We start from the raw sequence: 21,788 nt of genomic DNA on the forward strand, positions 1-21,788 counted from the left end.
ACAAAAATCGCAAAAAAAAAAAATGCCAGCGCGAGCGTTTTCTGTCATGGCGGCCGCTGCATGAAAAATTGCGGAATTGCTATCCAATTCGTTGCTCGTCGTGATTAATTTAATTAAAAAGTGTCGTTCAATCAAGCTAGTGCAAGCAAGCTATAATTAATTACATCATGGTTTGAGTTACCAAGCGTCACCGTGGAGAATTCTAGCAATATAAGTGTATTTTCATTGTGGACTATGTGCTAACGCTAAGCATTAGGTTGTAACCATGACGCAGTTTTTACCACCTAATTTGCTTGCCCTGTTTGCGGCGAGGGACCCTATCCCTTATTTGCCGCCTGCAGCGAAGCTCCCGCATGAGAAAAAACAAAAAGGTTACGATGGCGTCGGCGCTTTTCTCAACGTCTTTGAGGTTAGTTTTTAATTATTCATCTATTATGCGACGAATGTATGATGAGATTGAGTGATTGTGTGGCTAGGCAAGGCATTGAAGACGATTGTGTGATTAGGAGGGCAATCTTCAAGTTTATAGGACAGTGTCTTATTCATTAGACATGTCTTAGTTTCTTTTTCCTTGTCCCGATTTGAGAATACGAATTTCGCATGGTTGAATGACCGTGAAATTGCATACATATTTTAGCATGATTGGAATCTCTGGGATAATCGATGTTGATTTAATCAATGCTTGTTTAACTTACATTGCATTGCAGGTAAAGAACAAAGCTTTCAGTCAGTAATTTGAAGGCTATCTTGCACTTTAAAACACCGTATTTGATGATTTTCACAATATCTCTTTGAGATCATATTTAAGGACTAGCAATTGTACTTAATAGTATTTTGAGCTCTTGTGTGAATTGAAAATAAAAGTTAATGTCAAATTTTTCTATATGATACACACATTTGTTGCTGACTGTACTTCCCATATGCATGTCTAAGAAGTCAATGACGTAAAATATCTAAGGATGGGCCTTACGGGCACTAAAATGGTACTAGTTCAGCGGTGTCACTCACAAAGTTGAGCCAATTGCATTGTAGTGGTGTCACACCGCTGCACTGGCCCCATTCATGCCCCATTCTTATTGCTGGTAAGGCCAGTCCTTAGATATAATATATCAATGTATGATGTAGCTATTTTTCGAGACCTTTCTCATATGAAAGCTCATTAGCTTCTCAACGTGTTGTGTTTTTTCATCAAGGAGGATCCGTTGGCTACCATGTTAGCATAATATTGCATTGTCATCAGAATTAATTAATTATCTTTAATTTCAACTGAATAAATGTTTCTGATATAAGGCTAAATATAAATAAATTGCAACTGAACTAGATACCAGGAAGTGTTTTAAAAATAAATAGGTATATAAATGACAATATTTGAAGCACGCATGCAAAAATAGGGTCATTGTGCTAGTTTTCGTATTTGTTAGAAAATATAAAACTTCATTGCTGTACAAATTTGGACTTATATCCTTAATATCTAAACAATTTATATATCTATCAGTTGCGGCGCATCAAACATATTCATAGACAAGCCGGGGCTAATTTGGCTTACATATTTCCTTTACAACTCTGCTCAAACGTCCAAAAACAGGCAGGCCCGTGGGAATCGGCTTTTATGGACGCGCCGCCACTAATATTATTATTATTATATTATATTGTTTAATACACTAGCAGCTGTTCACTGAAGGAGCACATATCACTGTTTCTGGTAATTTATTCCACTCGCGTACGACGCGGTTTGATAGAAAGTGCTTATATCTACATAAAAATTATATTTCACGAGTCGCAAATTAAAAATGACGTTCAATGTGTGGTGTACAATTACAATTTATAATTATTATTAAAACCTACATTCCAGCACCCATCAGAAACGCCTCCGCCCACCCGCGTGGAAACCCGAGAGGAGCGCGCGGAGCGCCGTCGGCGTGAGCGCGCAGAACAGACAGCTTATAAGCTGGAGCAAGAGATTGCCCTGTGGGACCCGGCGGCGAACGTGAGGGCCACCGCTGACCCGTTCAAGACGCTGTTTGTGGCCAGAATTGTAAGTAAAAACAGGCTCACTCTGCGATTTCGTCGCGTAGCTACAAGTACATGTGGCCCACACCAATTTTGGTGTCTAGCAGTAGTGGTTGCCGCGCACTGCTAGCTCCTAAGATTTGACCCACACTATAATAGAACACGTTAAATTTAAGTGGCAGTGGGCGGGGCACATTGTCCGTAGAACCGATGGCCGTTGGGGCGGAAAGGTTCTCGAGTGGCGACCACGTACCGGAAGGCGCAGCGTGGGTAGGCCCCCCACAAGGTGGAATGATGACCTGGTGATGGTCGCGGGAGTCCGCTGGATGCGGGTGGCGCAAGACCGGTCATTGTGGCACTCTTTGGGGGAGGCCTATGTCCAGCAGTGGACGTCCTCTGGCTGATATGATGATGATGATGATAATAGAACACTGCTAGTAAATGAAGGGCAAATTAAAATTTTATTTTTGTTACAGAACTATGACACATCAGAATCCAAGCTGAGAAGAGAATTTGAGGGTTATGGAGCTATTAAAAAGGTAAATAGTCACAATGATGTCAAAAACCAAAATAAAATTACCGTTAACTCTTTGACCGCCTAAGTCGTCAACTGACGCGCGCGCCTACAGCGCAATATTTAATCTTTGTGCATTTATACAAGGATGACCCGCTAATATGGCGTGGCGTTCAAAGGATTAAGAGCCAAGATGTAATTTTTTCATCGTGTCTTTTCCAAGCCATACGGATTAGGGTCACAGTGAATTTAAAAAAAATTATAAATAAAAGTCACTAGTTTGCAATAACAAACTTTGCGTACCTATTAAAAAAGTAATTCTAGATTTACAAATCGTCTTATACTGTTGTAATGTAACATAAACAAATCAAACAAGTTTTATTAAACCATTTTGCCCTTCGCACTCGTAACATTTCCCCTCTGCCGAGGCCCATGCCCAATTGGGCATGCACACAACTAGCGCGGTGCGTGTTGTCACTCATACATCCGTACACAAAAATAGATCGAGGTGTGCAAGATTTGTCTTTGACGTGTGTCATTTTCTATGTATTCCTGTCGTCATTACAGATTGGATTTTGTATGTAGTGAGTGAGAAGTGCGACTGTGTGCATGTTTCCCCCGCAAAAAATGGCAGAACGATTTGTACGCTAAGATATCGCTTGGGCTGTGCCCTGGCTTACTTGCCTAACTTGCCTTGGTGACTTTTTCTTTTGTATATTATGGTAATTCAGTAGATAATTTGTGTGATAGAAGCGCTGGTGGCCTAGCGGTGAGAGCGTGCGACTTTCAATCTGGAGGTCGCGGGTTCAAACCCCGGCTCGTACCAATGAGTTTTTCGGAACTTATGTACGAAATATCATTTGATATTTACCAGTCGCTTTTCGGTGAAGGAAAACATCGTGAGGAAACCGGACTAATCCCAATAAAGCCTAGTTTACCCTCTGGGTTGGAAGGTCAGATGGCAGTCGCTTCATGTCATCACGTCAAATCATGGGAATAGTTGTCAAGCGGACCCCAGGCTCTCATAAGCCGTGGCGAAATGCCGGGATAACGCGAGGAAGAAGGAAGAGTAGATAATTTGTATGGTTGTGTTCCAGATATACATGGTGTACAACAAAGAGGACGGCAAGCCGCGAGGCTACGCGTTCATCGAGTACGAGCACGAGCGCGACATGCACTGTGAGTCCTATGCGCGCGCGCATGTATACAGGGTGTATGGTTCGTGACGGATAGAATCTCACTGCTCGGTTCCCTTCAGTTCCCTCAATGCTGAGGGTTTTTTTTTTTTTATTATGCATGGGTTTACTCATGGCCACAGACTAGCCGAGGCGTAGACGTGGCCTACGATGGAGCGAGCTCGCCCAGAAGGTGCCTGTTCACTCTTGATTTGAAGGATTTTTTGGTCGTGACATTATGTACTTCTATTGAAGACCGGGTTCCGTAGGCTTCCATTCCTCGCTAAGAGCATGGCCTTGTGCACATTATCTACTGTTAGAACGCCTTTTGACTTTGATCATAATTCTTTCACTGATATGTGTTAACTTGTTAAATATTAATATTACCGCCATCTACTTGAGAGTAAGCTGAAGGTTATGGCGCCATCGCTCGAAAAGATTGCACCTTTGGCCTACAGTCGAGTAGATGACATTAATATTTAACAAGTTAACACAATATCAGTGAAAGAATAAGGATCAAAGTCAAATGGCGTTCTAACAGTTCTCTCTTCTGTCGATTCGAAAGATGGCAGTAAATTTACAGTGGCGACATAATTTACTTTGACAATCCACCTCTATACACTATTCTCTTTGGTCTTAGCTAATCTTTTCCATAATAGAGGTAAAGCCGAATCAAAAATAAGACTAAGGAGTTCTCTGATAAGATTTAGATAACAAATAATAACGATCTTTTTCTATAAGATAAAACTTCCCGTACCAAGCAGTGGGTGTATATAGTTATGTCATGAAGCATAATTTTATAATTAATAATTAATTGTATGTCTGAAATATATAGTTAAAAGTCACGAACCATACATATTCCTGACCTTGTATTAACATATGTCATGTTCATACATGTGTATGACATTTATTTTACATTTCTCTTTACTTTCGGGTACTTCATTGAAATATCGACGTATTTTCTATGTATTTATTTATCATTATTTTTCCCTTAATATCGTAGTCTATCATTATTTCTCCCTTGGCTTATAGGCGGTTATTAAGTAAAGTATAATGATGACACATTTATGAATATGATCTGAACTCTTCATTAAAGAGTGTCATTATTTTGCGAAAATAATGATTTGCAGAGTTATTGACCTTTTTGCGGGGTCATTTCCAAAGTAATGTTAAAGAATAAAAATCTATGAGACACAGCTTAATATTTCTTAGGGAAAAGAATGGCATGGTCCTTTTGTAAATGTATCAAATGGAAAAATATAATGTACTATATCTACATAATTGTATAGTACATCCATTTTCATTATTTTTGAAGTAGGTATATTCGGTTTAGTCCGCGAATATACTAAATGTTACCTTGTCAGCAGACTACTTGTTTAAATGAAGTTACAGGATATGAATACAATTATATAAATTACAACTTGATTTTTAAATAATTTACACTTTTAAGTCCTGAATTTTTAAAACAAAGGCTACTTACACAATTTAACTTTTACAATTATACATTTAAAACGAATCAACTAATGGTATATGTACTTCCAAACACTTATTTTTTAAACTCTAATTCCAGATTAGCATCAGACATTTCTAGAGTTTGTGGGCTCAAATGCTTAAAAAACCAATTTGTGTTTTCTTTTGTCAATGAAATGATATAAAATATATTTAAAAAATTTAAAGATCCCCGCAGAAAGGTCCCCACGGAACCTAGACAATTGAGTACATGATTAACAAGGCATTTTCTATTTTATATCACAGACCCAGCCGTTAAGACCCCACTCGAGTAACCGGCCATATAATAGGTTTGTATGTGGTAAGATGCCAACATACAAATATTTATTAAAAACCCAACCAAACCTTTTTAATTATAGTAGACCGAATTCGTTGATAAAGCTGCTTATATTCAAACTGTTTAGGCAGAGAGATATTAAGTTTGTATTTTGTTTGGAATTGAATATTGAAATGACACAAAATTTTCTTAGTTTCTTGTAGATAAGTGAAATATTGAAACACCTTACTTAATATTGTACTTTTTACTATTCTAACCTAGTAAATACCTTTTGGAAGGGATTGAATGTTACGTTCATATAGTGATTTATTTTTCCTTATCAACAAAATACCAAATTGTATTGATGTGTTAAATCTTTACTCCTTAGATAACAAGATATAACTTGTAAGAGGCAAGAGTAATAGAAATCTAACTTTATCTATAACCTAAACATTGCTGTCGTAAAACTATAAAACAGTAGGTACCTGTGGAATCAGTAAAATTTTCAAAACTACAATACATTACATATCATTACAAAAATTATGATTATTATAAATAAACTAAAAAAAAATATTCTTTATTTGCTTAAAATATGGTACAATAAGTTGGTAAGGATAACATATATCTGTGCTTAAACATATTTTGCTAGTTTAGCATGCAAATGTACACTTAAACTAAACTTAACTAAATACCGATTTAACTTAGTCTACTCAATATTATCTAACATGCAAAACAGGTCATCTCTAGTGTAAAACATCTTAGTTTTTAGCCAACGATAAAGTTGTGCTTTAAATGAATTAAGAGGGAGATCCTTAACATTATCAGGAAGAGCATTAAATATTCGTATACACATATAATAACTACTTTTCATGAAAAGGGAAGTATTTGGAACAAAATCAATCACAAGTCTCAAGTTTCAAGTTTGGAATGAAGTCAAAGAAAATGATTAAATAATGACATTTTACATGACAAAATATTTGTAAAGCATAGTGATTTTACTGCATACTCTCTCTCGCCTAATAGTTGGGGTGTAAGCAAGCACTAGTTGGCTCTAAAGAGCACCAGGTAAAGGTATCTTCGCGTCGGTAAAAGTTAAAAGAGTAAGTAAAAAGTGTAAGTTGAAAAAAAGCGTAAGTTGCGGCTCGGGGCGTGAGCGGGCGCCGCGATTTTCGACCAATTAGGAAACTGAGGTATTTAGGTATATATGAATAATATAAACCATAGTCATATGTATACAAAACTATTATCATGTTCTTGCTCCACTGTTATTTCAAAATTCAACTCGGCAAATACCTAGGTGTATGTAAGATATTAAAATTACAAAACATACCAATATCGTTTGTTAACAATGTAATAATAAAAGTAATTGACAACTGTAGAGGAATTCAGAATTTGGCTCTAATACTTCTAGTATTATAAATAATTATAGGTTGATACAACTGTACTAAAAATGTGATTGTGATTTTTTAAAGCTTGCCTAAATCTCATAAATTATTTCAAAGGCTCGATCGATTGTGTACACAAAATATGTATTTGTTGTTTATGTACACGAACAAGGTACATAAATGTTTAGTTAAACTAAAGGCACTAGATGGACTCCTACGTCAAAAGATGTCTCATGAAAGCCAAAACAAACAGTGATATTAAATCAGCCGATCGAAAATAAGATTAAAAATGTGTTTAAAATACAAATGGTGTAACATAAACCTCATATATTATCGAGAGTTGCGGTCGCTCATGCCTCAGCGTTTGGATATAATGGTAAAACGTAAAATTCCGGTAAGTTTCAAACGGATGGTGGGTATAAAACAATTTGTACTTTTTTTGATTGACGATTTCGTTCTGGCGTCTCTCGGCTTGGTCATGGTAGGTACGACAGTAGGTATGATTTCTATTTATGTCTATGTTTACAGGTAATGTCATTAAAGTTGAAAATAATGATCATTATTTTCAACTTTAATAGTAATATTGTTTTTAACTAAATTGAATTATAAATATCATTATTCTCAATTGTAATGAAATTGATGTCATTATTTCTTACTTTAATCATTATCATTATTTTCAACTTGTGTTGAAAATAATGATTTCTTATATTCAACTGAAAGGTAAACTGACTGTTGTTACTGTTTTAAGTGTTATTATTTTCACTGTGATTTTTTTAAATCAAAATTACCAGAAAATCAAAAGTAGCAGTGAAAATATTATTTTATATGGACTGTTCTTCTTCACACAAATTCAAATATGTATATGTAAAATTTTACTATTATCTTTAGTATGTCCATATAAATAATAACACTATTGTATGACTGATTTGTGACGGCTAGACGTTAAGTTTCATACATTATTTGTATAAAAACATCGTCTTTCCAACACCAGTATGGTTAATTTGACCTTGTCTACATTTTAAACTATTGACTGACAACGCACATAATTATATGGGTAAGTATTCCATCTGTCTAATATTTTGGTTCATGTGTATTTGCGTCTCACATTTTGTTTAGTGAGAGAGTGAAACGCAATGCACATTGAACCAAGAAATTGGACAGTTGTAATAACAACCTAAGTTGTATTTTGGACACTTAGCTTTCTTAATAAGATAATAAGATAAGTGGCACTAATGTGTGAAAAAAAAAAACTATTTCTGTCCATATTCTAAAGTTTTTAAGTAACCAACAAATTTTAAAGAGCTTCACGACGATATAATATATACCATCATTTATTAGGCATAAAAAAAGGAATATTAAGACTTAAAGTAACGCAAAATATAAAGACTTGGCAAGGAACTTACATTAGAATTGGTCGTTCCGTCACAGAATAAGTAATAGTACTACCGTACTGAAAGGGCACTTCTTACAAAACCAAAGTTTGACACTTTTGACAGCGGTTCAGGGTCGAATCATGATATCCCTTTCTAACTTATGGCACTATCCCTTTCGACTATTTAGGGTTGTCAAAATTCAAGTAATTATCTTATCTGTGGTCTGGCTTGCAAAGGGACGTCAAGTTGTGTCAACCCTAATAATTGCTCGGAGCAATGCTGAGCCGAACGGAGCCGAGTTTGCCTGAAGTCAGGAGTGTCTCCCCACTGGTTCTGTCTAGGCCATTCCGTGCATAGGCAAAACATGACCTTGATTATGCTATTCATTAGCAGGGCTACGATGGTCGGCTTATTATCATCTGTCATCACATCATGCCTGTCACGTTCTAACAAGTGCGAAAGTGACGCATGACATGACAAGTGATAAAAATGCGACCATGATACCGCCGCTGAATGGAGTTATGAAAGGACGCTTACTACCAGGAATTTATTTGTTAGCTTGGCACCCCTGCATACACATTTGTATGCAGGGGTGCTAAACTAATAGTTTTTAGACCCGCATATTCCTGTCTCTATTGCAGGCGCTTAATTATATTGCTGTTTCGCTCGCAGTGTCATTGACTTCCGGCATCATGGGCGTGACAGCAATATAATTACGCGTGTGCGATAGAGATAGGAGACATGTAAATGAACGAAATTCTCGTGGTGGAACGAAAAGCGTCTTTTCTTTATTAGTATTCCTTTGTGCTCTTGAGTCAGACAAGGTCAAATGACGTTGGGCCGTCACGATCAGTCTCCAAAGGCCCGTCTAACCCGACTAACACCCACAGCGGCGTACAAACACGCGGACGGCAAGAAGATCGACGGGAAACGGGTGCTGGTGGACGTGGAGCGAGCGCGGACCGTCAAGGGCTGGCTGCCGAGGAGGCTCGGTGAGTTGTCACCAATAAATGTAGCACCACACGTGGAGATCGACGGGACACGGGTGCTGGTGGACGTGGAGCGAGCGCGGACCGTCAAGGGCTGGCTGCCGAGGAGGCTCGGTGAGTTGTCACCAATAAATGTAGCACCACACGTGGAGATCGACGGGACACGGGTGCTGGTGGACGTGGAGCGAGCGCGGACCGTCAAGGGCTGGCTGCCGAGGAGGCTCGGTGAGTTGTCACCACTACATGTAGCACCACGCGTGGAGATCGACGGGACACGGGTGCTGGTGGACGTGGAGCGAGCGCGGACCGTCAAGGGCTGGCTGCCGAGGAGGCTCTGTGAGTTGTCACCACTACATGTAGCACCACGCGTGGAGATCGACGGGACACGGGTGCTGGTGGACGTGGAGCGAGCGCGGACCGTCAAGGGCTGGCTGCCGAGGAGGCTCGATGAGTTGTCACCACTACATGTAGCACCACGCGTGGAGATCGACGGGACACGGGTGCTGGTGGACGTGGAGCGAGCGTGGACCGTCAAGGGCTGGCTGCCGAGGAGGCTCGGTGAGTTGTCACCACTACATGTAGCACCACACGCGGAGATCGACGGGACACGGGTGCTGGTGGACGTGGAGCGAGCGCGGACCGTCAAGGGCTGGCTGCCAATCAACACACAACAATTTCGGTAGAATACAGCCCACCTGATGACAAGCGGCCACCTAGTGATGGGTAGGACATCAATTTAAAATGAGTTTGTATGAGTACCTCATTTTCTAAAATGAGGTGTTACAATGTCTTACTTCAAATGAGGTGAGGTACTAGCATATTTTCAGCGTCGACTATTCCATTAACTCCAACGGCAACAAAAATATTTAATGTATATACATATTTATGTATTCATCACTTCCTTTATAAATAAATAAGTAGTAATATTTCATTGGAGTGCAATTCTGGAGGTTAAGAATAGAACTTTTAGGAGAAAGATAATTTTAGAATCAAACTAAGAACATAAAGTACCTAACTTAATTTGCTGCTTTTATGAAACTTGTTCTAATGTAGCTCTTTTTTATTGTTAGATTGTTTAGACCTCCTCCTTGCTACTTGATATAATTTTAAGTATAATAATCACTAGCGACCCGCCCCGGCTTCGCACGGGTTAGCAAATTATACACCTAAACCTTCCTCAAGAATCATTCTTTTGATAGGTGAAAACCACATGAAAATCCGTCCAGTAGTTTTTAAGTTTTTCGCGAACATACAAACAAACCCACAAACAGACAGACGCGGCGGGGGACTTTGTTTTATAATATGTAGTGATATATTTCATAAGTACCTATTAACCATAAAACTACCACAATTTTTAACAAACTAAGGAGAACAAATTCAATATTTTCACAATCATTATTATATAGAAGTGACTAACTTACCACCTATAATTTAACAGTAATATCATCAATATGATAATAAACATAAACAAAGCACCATTCGAGCCGGCCGCACCGTCTACATTTACACTTCATTTTTTCATGCAAAAGGCACCAAGGAAGATCCGCGGGTATATTTACTGGCGAAAACTATGTCCATATTTTGTTATGATTATAAGAATTATTACTAGGTATTAGGTATTAGAGAACTAAAATTAGCTCTAGAGAACTAGAACGAAGTACGGGCAAAATAAATATAAATATGTCATAATCATAACTTGTCAGTTCGAAGACGTTTACAAAGAATGTTAATAAAAAGTATTGCAAATTCAAATCGGTATAATTTACATCTACATGTTTATTTTACCTATGCAAATTATACTTACTTTTTATTTAATAAACTTGAAACTTATTGAAATTATCATAAATTGTGTACGCTACCGTATTATATTTCAATAATATTTTAGTCACTTAAAGGATTTCTGTTTCTAACCAAGCTTCGTAAATGCCCGCCTGGTATACAGAGGGCGTACCGCGAACCAAGTTCGTCATGTTGCCTCCCTGTCACACTTACGTACGAATTTACAAGTGCGACAGAGAAGCAACACGTCGAAATTCGTTTTGAAGATTGATTTATCGCGCCATTTTGACACGTAAGTTAGGATCAAAAAGGCGTAAGATGTATGAAAGCTTGCAGCGCTTACGCTTGTTGTCTTTCGTGTTTAATTTTTAACGTATTTTCGGTGGTGACGCGAGGCGATATTGAAGTACGGCGCGTGTCTGTCTCACTCCCTCTTTGGATATTTCTAATTCGTTGTTTCATTTTGAGGTATTCATGTCACAAAGAGCCGGTGAGCGGTACAAACTCAACGCTTTTCTCGGTGGACCTTTTGTCGTTGCAATAAGGTTTGTAGTTCGGCAGTTGACAGTGTGGACCATTACGTCCATTACTCGTTTCTTCATTTGAGTTTCGAGTGTCGGCGAGCGGGTGAGGGGTGAGCACCTCGAGCGCCTCGCGCGATCCAGGGACTCTTTTGCGAGGTTATGATGAGCGTATGAGTTTTCAGGGTCGCGAGTGAAATTGAAAGGATAAGAGTTTTTTGAAATTTGAAGTGTGTGAATGATTTGTGTGGCAAGAGGTGTTTGTGATGCGCGCGAGTAAATGAGTAAAATGAATAGAGGTGTGATGTAAGACATTTTTGCGGTATGAAGTACTGCGACAAATTAACAAAATGAGCGGTACAAATGAGGTGCTTCACGAGTGAGCGACTCAACACTACGGCCACCTATATTTTCAAGTTCATGCTCATATTTAGAACTAGCGACCCACCCCTTCACACGGGTAGTATACACCTAAACCTTCCTCAAAATTCACTGTATTGATAGGTGAAATCCGCATGAAAATCCGTTTAGTAGTTTTTGAGTCCATCGCGAACATACAGACAAACGCGGCGGGGGTCTTTGTTTTATTGTTAGCGCTACTCAACTCATCCCATCATTCGATCCTGTGGTTCAGGGCCACGCGGCAGGGTCGCCATGTGAAGTGAAGGCGTTTAAGCAAATAGGATTTATTTCCGGCGCGTCATTATGAACCTTATCTGAATGCACGAAGGTTGATATTGGGCTGTAGCCCCGCGCGTGAGTTGCCATCTTTGGCGGTCATATTAATTATCTAACTTGGTTTTGTTTCTCAGGTGGCGGACTGGGCGGCACCCGGCGAGGGGGTGCCGACGTGAACATCAAGCACTCGGGCCGCGAGGACAACGAGCGCGAGAGAGAACGCTACAGCCGCGAGCAGAGAGAGAGGGACGAGCCGCGTAAGTACACATACTATACTCTGGGTCGGATGCACTAAACCAGCGGTCGGCAACCTTTTAGCAGCCAAGGGCCACATAGCAGATAACGAAGTGGACGCAGGCTGCACTTAGTTAATATTAACTTTATCAGACATTGTCATTTGTCAATATTACATACAAAATAGCCAGGAAGGCTCGCGGGCCGCAAGTGAGTTGTTCGCGGGCCGCTGATTGCCGACCGCTGCACTAAACTGTTCGTATCGTTAAAGAGTTCGCAAAATTTTGATGTATGGAAAGTTTCATAGTGGCGCGCCGGAGCGCGTCGGCTGACGTTGATCAGTCTGTCAAATGTGGTTGGTGCAACTGGCCCTCTGTCCCCCTTATTTATAAACGGCTGCTAAAGTTGACAAGCCGATAATAATCGTTTGTCCCTTTCCATCATACCAATACGTCGGAAAGGAGCAAACGATGACGAACCGCCATACTGGTACAAATGACCCAGTAAAATGTGTCACTGTCTCCTGTTCTACTAGGACAATCATATGGCCTACCGTGAAACACGACAATCGAAAGTTCGGTTTCTGCCTCTCTATCACTCTTGCATATTCGAGCGATAAAGAGGCAGATGACTAAATTTCGATTTCGCAGAACATTGCAGTAATATCCCCTATTGGGGGGGGGGGGGGGGTCTGGACATCGGATGATGGTAGCATGGCGTAGGAGGAAAAGGGGTCATTCGAAGCATGATTTTTGGATGGGATGATTTTAGGAGGGGGGGGGGCTATTATCGGCTTGTCAACTTTAGTAGACGGTTATGAATAAGGGGGGTGTATCTTTAGGTATTTAAATAAATGTAAACAAAATCTACCCTCGAAAGCCTCCTTAAGCCAGTTCAGGGTAGATGAAAACATTACACGATCAAATAATGTAGGTTAAAGTAAAGTCGTTCAGTGACTGATCCAGGTGGATTTGTATTTGGTTGGTTAATAAATGTTATAACTACCGGAAAATGTACAAATTGTTTGTTTACCTTTATTTAAATAAAGATACAGACTATAGGGTCGGACCTACAGGAAAACTCCATGGCATTATGACAAAGTGTGGTCATGTCATTATTCATGACAAATTTCTATGAAAATATGATATTTGTAATGCCCCTCCTGGCTTTGTTCTGTTCAAATTGGTGCAAAGTCAGTTTTAACAAATTGTACAGTCGACGTCGAAGATATGTTTACATTTTTCGCAAAAGTGCAAACATATCTTTGACGTCGAGTGTACACAACATAATATATATGTATAGTGGTTCAACGTTATACTTGTATGGACGAGGCTTCACTATACCTTTCGCGTTCAATAATCACGTTCGACGTGCAAGTGACCAAAGATTCGGTCATAACAATAAATAAAAATAAAACAACACATGTCGTATGCACCCTGAAAGGTGGGGCACCCAAAATGGTTACGGAGTGGGACCCACGGAACACCATAGATGGTGCTAGCCGGAGTGCAGGCAGACCGAAAAGGAGATGGCGGGACGACTTGGACGTATTTTCTCCGGATTGGCGGGAGACTACAAAAGACAGGGTTGAGTGGAGGAAGCGAGGGGAGGCCTTTGCCCAGCAGTGGCACACTTAATCAGGCTAACAAAAAAAAAAAACAACACAATGAAAATTTCGTTTCCTCGAAAACAGTGAAAACGATTTCCATGAATTTATTTGTTTAATAATACTATTGCTTTTATCCAGGTGGCGGGCGTCGCCGCAGCCGCTCGCGTTCACCGCGCCGGCGCAGCACGTCTCGCTCTCGCCGCCGCGAGAAGGAAAGGGACAGGACGAGGGACGACGAGCCGGCTGAAAGGTACCTAGCCATGTTTTTATCATGTCAACCCTTAACGGCCCGGCCACGACATTGCTCGACTGGCTTCGGCTAAGGTGACAACGATAAGTTAGAGCGAGACACAGCGATCGGACCTTTCGTTCCCATCTATGGTTGCCGTCGCCTCTGGTCGCGCAAAGTCGTGGCCGGGCCGTAAGGCCTGTGCACGTGCGCGTTGTAATATACATATCCTTTTGAGAGACGGCACATCGCTTGCGCGAGTTGCGCGACGTGTGCGTGTACGGCTCCAATAATTTAGCGCAGCGCATAACGAATGTTTTATTGATATATATATATTTTAATTTTTAACTCGTATTTCGTTGTGTCTTCGTAACTTTAAATGTTGTGTAACATGTAACATAACCGGTGTGGTCACACAGCCGCCGCCGGCGCCGCTCGCGCTCCCGCTCGCGGCGGCGCGACAAGGACAAGGAGAAGCACCGCGACCGCGACGCGCGCTCCGACCGCGACCGCGACCGCGACCGCAAGCGGGCAAGGAGGGACAAGGACAAGGTAATGTCACAGAGCAGACATACATATCAGTAGTAGTAGTAGTAGTAGTAAAACACTTTATTGTAAAAAAAAGAAACATACATGAAAGAACACACATCATTAGTACAAAGGCGAACTTATCCCTTTCAGGGATCTCTTCCAGTTAACCCTTGAGCAGTTGAGGGAAAATTGGAGAACGGTAGACATAAAAGCTGTACTAAACGGCATAAAGATAAAATATTTAATATCCTACAAGATAGGTAAACCTATATCCTACTATAATTACGTACCTATATACAAAGTATGGGATTAGCCGTGCGCGCCGGTCGAAAAAAATCGGGCGGCGGCGCGCCACGAAAAAATCCACGGCGGCGGCGTAACGCCGGCGGCGTGGGATTTTCAACTTTTCAATATACATATAATGAGAAACCAAGATTAACTCTTAAATCAACACGGGAAAAATCTCAAAAAAACTGTGTTACATCATTTTTTTGGTTTATTGTAGAAATATCATGAAAAAAAAATGTATGTCACTATGTTGGACGTTGCCAGGATCGGTGTAAATAAAAAGATACGCCGCGTAATGAAAAGACGTCCAGTATTTTGGACGTTGCCGAGAATAGACTACCTATTTTATGTGCATAAGGTTTTTTTAATCTAATTCATGTTTTTTATAATAAATATAGAATAATTGCATTTTTTAATTAGAAATAAACTTACTGATAATATCAACTTATGTAACGAATTGAAGTAAAACCTATTATTTTTATATTTTTGGAATAACTTTATAGCTCGTAGGTGGTAAAATTTTACCAGTCATTGACGTCATTTATTTAACATTAAATCATACAGCGGGTTATGCTAGGAAGCAGTAACATCTAAGCAATGGTGTTTACAATAATGCATGCACTTTTATCAAAATTTTCCTAACAAATTTCTCAAATGAAATCGGGTCTGTCTCTTGATGAAAACAAATCCACATACAAACAGGAAACAAACAAACATAAATAATAATAATATATTGGAATAATGTTCCAATTCAATTTCATTTATCTAATTTTAAATTCGATATAGACTGTACCTGACATGTAACTTGGCGTTATTAATAAAGTATTTGTATTTATAAACACGCACACACACACACACACCACATCCACAGGGAAAAAATCCATAAAAATATTTTTTTTTTTATTTGGTTCATTACTTTTTTAAATGTTTTGAAACACCTAACATCCCTCTATTTAATTTATTTACCACAAAAACTACCAGAAAAATTAATAATTTTACTCCGCGCATACTTGGCAACGTCTAACATATTGAACTTAGCAAAAGTGCCGTGTTGTCGATTACAACGGGCAAAATACTGGACATTACACTTTTTACACTTGTTTTACCCATAAACAAAAAACATTTTTATGTAGTTCATATTGCCACGTAATAAACAGACCATTTAGTAACCTATTGCACATTTTATTTTAACGCTGCTTAATACCGTAATATAAAAAAATGAAATATGGGTAAAATGTCAGTCAGTTGGATGCTTCCTTGCAAGTTCTGCGTTCTATAGGACTTTGACAAAAAGATTATGTTCACACTGGTTCCCAATATTTTCTTATATACTCATACTTAAAAATAACATATCATTCAAGTACCATTAGTAGTAGTAGTAGCTTCCTGGTAGTGTAAGTACGCTACCAGAGGAAAGTAACGCTATGCTTTAATATTTGGTGCAGAATTCTTTTCTTGGAATGTCCATTATAGTGGACGTTATTGATTTAAGGGTTAAAATAAATAAAGCAATAAATTAAAAAAAAACTGAACAGTCGGAACGCTAAAGCTAGGCACGTCGCACGCGCTTTATGTCCATTTGATTTTAAATTTGTACTCTTGCGGGCTTTGTCTCGGCGCGAATTTTAAACTACCGGCGGCGGCGGCGGCGCGCTGACTCCTTATGGCGGCGGCGCGCCGCGGCGGCGCGCACGTCTATATGGGATATGAAATATAACAAATATGTAAACAACTATATATATTTAAAATATATAATACATATTGTATATGATATAATACATATATACTAAAACTACCTAACCGCATACATCTTTTAGATTTCAAGTTCCGTCAGAAAGCCATAACTTTTTAAAATTCGCCTTTAGCGATTTAGATATATCGGAGCGGCTCTGCTGGGGTGCTCCAAAATGTCTGAACACGCGCTCTAACGCCTTGACAATAGAGAATGTTTCTGAGCACCTTGACCGCTCCGATATCATGGGTGCGCAACTCTTCCCTTCGGGCAATCTCGGCTCCGTTCGGCTCAGCATTGCTCCGAGCAATTATTAGAGTTGACACAATTTGACGTCCCTTTGCGTGCACGACCACAGATAAGATAATTACTTGAATTTTGACAACCCTAAATAGCCGAAAGGGTCAGTACCATATATTAGAAAGGGATATCACGATTCGACCCTGAATCTCTGTCAAACTTCGCTTTTGTAGGAAGTTTCCTTTCTGTACGGTAGTACTATTATTTATTCTGTGGTTTGAGGCAAGGCCGATCTGTGTGAGATTGTGTACAGATATTGATTTATTTATATACACCGTGTTTTTTTTGAATTCCGTTAACTTCGGGGTATGGTTCAGTACGTTTAAGAGAACTAAATGGCATAGTTAATTTTCAAAAAAAAAATATTTCTTTTGCTTTAAAAAAGAAATAAGTTTAAAAAGTAATTAAATGTAGCTGTAGCGTTGTTGTATGACGGGCATTACATTTAACTCAACCAAACAATTGAAATCTGTGACATATCAATGTCATTTCGAACATCGATCGACCGAGATTGTACTTAAGTTTAGTAGCAAATGTATGAACTCATTCTAAACACTAATCAATATGTAAACCGGCCCTAAGGCAAGTGTACACGCTTGTAGAGGCCTTATAGGAAAAAAATAAAATATTGATCATCTCCGAAATGGAGTTAATTAGAGTATCGGTGCCTTGAGAAAGTTACTTGATTTAAGCTCAGGAATGCACCCTTGAATTTAACGGAAAAAAAAAAACACGGTGTATAATATATTTGTATATTCCAGGACCGCGACCGCAAGGAGCCCAAGCTGCGGGTTGACGAGATCAAGGTCAAACAGGAGCCCCATACTGGTCAGTACATTACTGTATTCGCTTAAGCCAGGGCTCTCCAAACCCCGGCCCGCGGGCCAAATCCGGCCCGCGAAGCGTTCCAATCCGGCCCGCCGACAGCGGTCCAGTCCGGCCCGCGGGAGCCAGGCTCCAGGTATTCAGCCTTAACAGCAGCAACCAGATAAAATTGGGCGCCGACTGTGGCCCGCGCGAAAATTCTGAGGCGCGATATGGCCCTCAGGAAAAAAAGGTTGGAGACCCTGGCTTAAGCCTTAGACTCCTTAGAGGATATAACCAACGGAGTCCCCATGTCTATAATTTTCGGTACAAAATAGTCTATACCGTTTTTTGGTGGGGAGGGGCACATCAAATGTATACGTAACGTCAACATAGCCATGTCAGAAAAATGTTAGTCCATACATGTGGTTGACATGACCACATGGCCTGTTAATGGCCACTCCGTTTGGTTATATTCTCTAAGCCTCCATTCGCTAGGCAGCTTTTTCAACGCGCGTTAAAAAAGCGTTTGAATGACACAAATGGATAGCCATGTATGTATTCACACGACAGCGGTGGCGCTTTTTATCAAGCGTTGTTGGATTTTCGACTTCAAGTCTTGGTCGTTAAATCGAATTTAGAGTGGGGACAAAGGAAGAGATGGAAAGATTCGCAGGATTCTGATACGCTTCCGTAGCTCAGTTGGTTAGAGTGTTGGGCAGAGAGTTGGATGCGGGTTCAAGTCCTACCGGAAGCGTAATTTTTAGGGTTCCGTACCCAAAGGGTAAAACGGGACCCTATTACTAAGACTTCGCTGTCCGTCCGTCCGTCCGTCTGTCACCAGGCTGTATCTCACGAACCGTGATAGCTAGACAGTTGAAATTTTCACAGATGATGTATTTCTGTTGCCGCTATAACAACAAATACTAAAAACAGAATAAAATAAAGATTTAAATGGGGCTCCCATACAGCAAACGTGATTTTTGACCAAAGTTAAGCAACGTCGGGAGTGGTCAGTACTTGGATGGGTGACCGTTTTATTTTTGCTTTTTTTTTTGCATTATGGTACGGAACCCTTCGTGCGCGAGTCCGACTCGCACTTGCCCGGTTTTTTCCTTTAACACATTGATTGCCACGTCACGCGACGTCGTTGATGCAGTCCATTACCCTGTGGCCGATGACGCGATGTCGCGTGATAAAGCCATACAATTTTGTTCGCGCCGCAAAATTGTGGCCGTAGCGTATTGGCTTATGGCATTAGTTTTGGCCACTAAAGAAGGGATTTATCTATTCGACATTCGTTGGCCATCTCGGTATGTTCGCCATTTTTGGCTTGGCAATCAACATGTTAATATGTAATTTATTGTATTGTTTCATTTGCAGACTACCCCGAGTTCACGCTGCCCGCCATGGACGTGCAGATCAAGCAGGAGCCTGCGGACGAGGACGAGAACAAATACAACCCGGAGGAGGCCAACGGGGACGATTACAATTATTAAACTACCAGCCTGTTTACATATTTACTGTACATTTTTCTCTCAAAATCTCGTTTTTTCACTTCTCGCTCTCACCAAGCAGAAGCGCTGGTGGCCTAGCGGCACAGAAAAAACATCCTCCAGACTGAGCACAGTCGCGCTACCCCCTCTGCCACGCATACGGTAATTTTACTTCATGTTCGAGTCGAAAGTGTCTCTGTGTGACGCTCGTGTCTTTGAATGGACCAATCACGGCACGGGACTTCGCTCACCTCGTCCCGCGCACCCCCGCATTTTTGGCACCATCGGTTGCATGAAATAATTGCTCTAAACTCGGTCTAGAGGATTCCTAGTCTATGCCTAGCGGTAAGAGCGTGCGACTTTCAATCCGAAGGTCGCGGGTTCAAACCCCGGCTCATACCAATGAGTTTCTCGGAACTTATGTACGAAATATCATATGATATTTGCCAGTCGCTTTTCGGTGAAGGATAACATCGTGAGGAAACCGGACTAATCCCAATAAGGCCTAGTTTCCCCTCTGGGTTGGAAGGTCAGATGGCAGTCGCTTTCGTAAAAACTAGTGCCTACGTCAAATCATGGGATTAGTTGTCAAGCGGACCCCAGGCTCCCATGAGCCGTGGCGAAATGCCGGGATAGCGCCAGGAAGAAGACTCACCAAGCAAAATGTGAGACGTGAAAAAAGGTGGAATACCGCCCTAAGATCCAAATCTAGGTCTGAGAAAAGAATGTACAACAAATTAAAAATAGCTCATATATGTAGTCGTATTTTATATAGAGTGCGTGTTTTGAGCGTTTCACTACACTTTTTGGGCACAATTTTGAAGATTTTTTGACATTATTTAGTACTTACGTTTGTACCAGGCGGTCTAGCATGAGCATAGCAACTCATGCTAGACGGTCAGATAATCGTAAAATCTAGCTAAATCTGCTGTCATTTCTACAAAATAGTGTATTGAATACGCGATCGCGAAGGGTTAAAAGTGGAGAACAAACGCTCAAATAACCCCCCCTTTTTGCCTCCGCAGTCGGATAAACCCTCGCGGTTAAATCCGACCGACGTATACTAAGTTATATTCAAATAGATGAATTGTATTCGACGAATACCTTATTGTATTCAAAATGGATTATTTTAATGCTGTCTGTAATGTTATAATGGTGATAACTTGAGACTTGCTTCTTGTCTGTGTGAAGGAGTTTGTAAACTCGTTTTCAACCGGTTTGCCAATTTAAAGAGTTCCATCGTATTTTCACGGAAACGTACGAACGTTTCTTGCTATTTCAGTCAGTCTCGGCACAAAAAGTGCTGAGGTTGACTGAAGTAGCATGACAAATACGAACGTTTCCGAGAAAATACGATGGAAAACAGTTATGCACTAACATCTGTAGCTCTTGTAAGGAAGGTCTGGCTTACCTAGGAATAAAGATTCATATGGCTCCTCTACACGATGGGCCAACGCCGGCCACTCCAAGGGACGCATGTATGCGTTAGAGGGAGCAAGTGATATTGCTATCTCATTCTACCGCATGGCTGCGTCCCTTGGAGTAGCCGGCGTTGGCCCATCATTTAGGAGCTAATATATATTTACGTATACTGGGTGGCTAAATAATAACCGCATTCCTGTTGCCATGGAGGTTTTGAGATTATACTGAGCAAATTTTACTATGGGGTCAACCCCGACATCGCGAAATAAAAATTTACCCTCCCATAGAAAACGGACAAGCCAAAATGTATGAAACAACCAAAATTTTTTTCGCGATGTCAGGGTTGGTCCCATAATAAAAGTTGCTCGGTATAATCCCAAAACCTCCCTGGCAACGGGAATGCAGTTATTTTTTAGTCATCCTGTATATTAACGTATTTGAGAGCCTATCGCTGACTATTTCTTTAGATCATTCGTCTATTTGCCTCTTTATCGCTCGAATATGCAAGAGTGATAGAGAGGCATATAACGAAATTACGCGGTAGGCCTTACTCCCACATAGACTACGGGCATATTTTAAGTTTTTCCTAGAGACGTTGATATACGGTGTTTAGACCATATGTGTGACGTCACTGAGTAATTAAGTAATAAAACTAATAAACAAGTAAGCGCTGATTATTTGTTTTATTTGTATACATTTTTCCTGAAGCAACCATGATGATTTTGTATTTAAATTTTGAGTATACGAAGTCGGAAAACGGGCATATAGTCGCATCAATAAAAGTCTGCAGCGGATTTGATAGCTCACGCAGCGTAAGTGTTATGTATACGTCATAATTTCATAGAAGTTTGACGTTTAAAATGACACTTGCACTGCGTGGGCTATCAAAATCGCTGCAGACTTTTTACGGTCTGACTATAGCACATGGTGCAACAGATATTCGGCAAAATGGCC

At 40.3% G+C, this 21,788-nt stretch overlaps 1 protein-coding gene across 1 annotated transcript; it reads left to right on the top strand.

The window, feature by feature from the left end:
• Positions 1 to 34: 34 nt before the first annotated feature.
• On the top strand, positions 35 to 21,508 carry LOC134677429 (U1 small nuclear ribonucleoprotein 70 kDa). Its single transcript, XM_063535895.1, has 10 exons — positions 35 to 409; positions 1,853 to 2,035; positions 2,487 to 2,549; positions 3,622 to 3,703; positions 9,113 to 9,214; positions 12,324 to 12,446; positions 14,171 to 14,282; positions 14,681 to 14,813; positions 17,874 to 17,940; positions 19,300 to 21,508. Exons 1-10 carry the CDS (start codon positions 266 to 268, stop codon positions 19,413 to 19,415), a joined length of 1,125 nt encoding a protein of 374 aa, XP_063391965.1. The 5' UTR covers positions 35 to 265; the 3' UTR covers positions 19,416 to 21,508.
• Positions 21,509 to 21,788: the final 280 nt, after the last annotated feature.

This window comes from Cydia fagiglandana, chromosome 26, assembly GCF_963556715.1.
Source record: "Cydia fagiglandana chromosome 26, ilCydFagi1.1, whole genome shotgun sequence".
Lineage (NCBI taxonomy): Eukaryota > Metazoa > Arthropoda > Insecta > Lepidoptera > Tortricidae > Cydia > Cydia fagiglandana.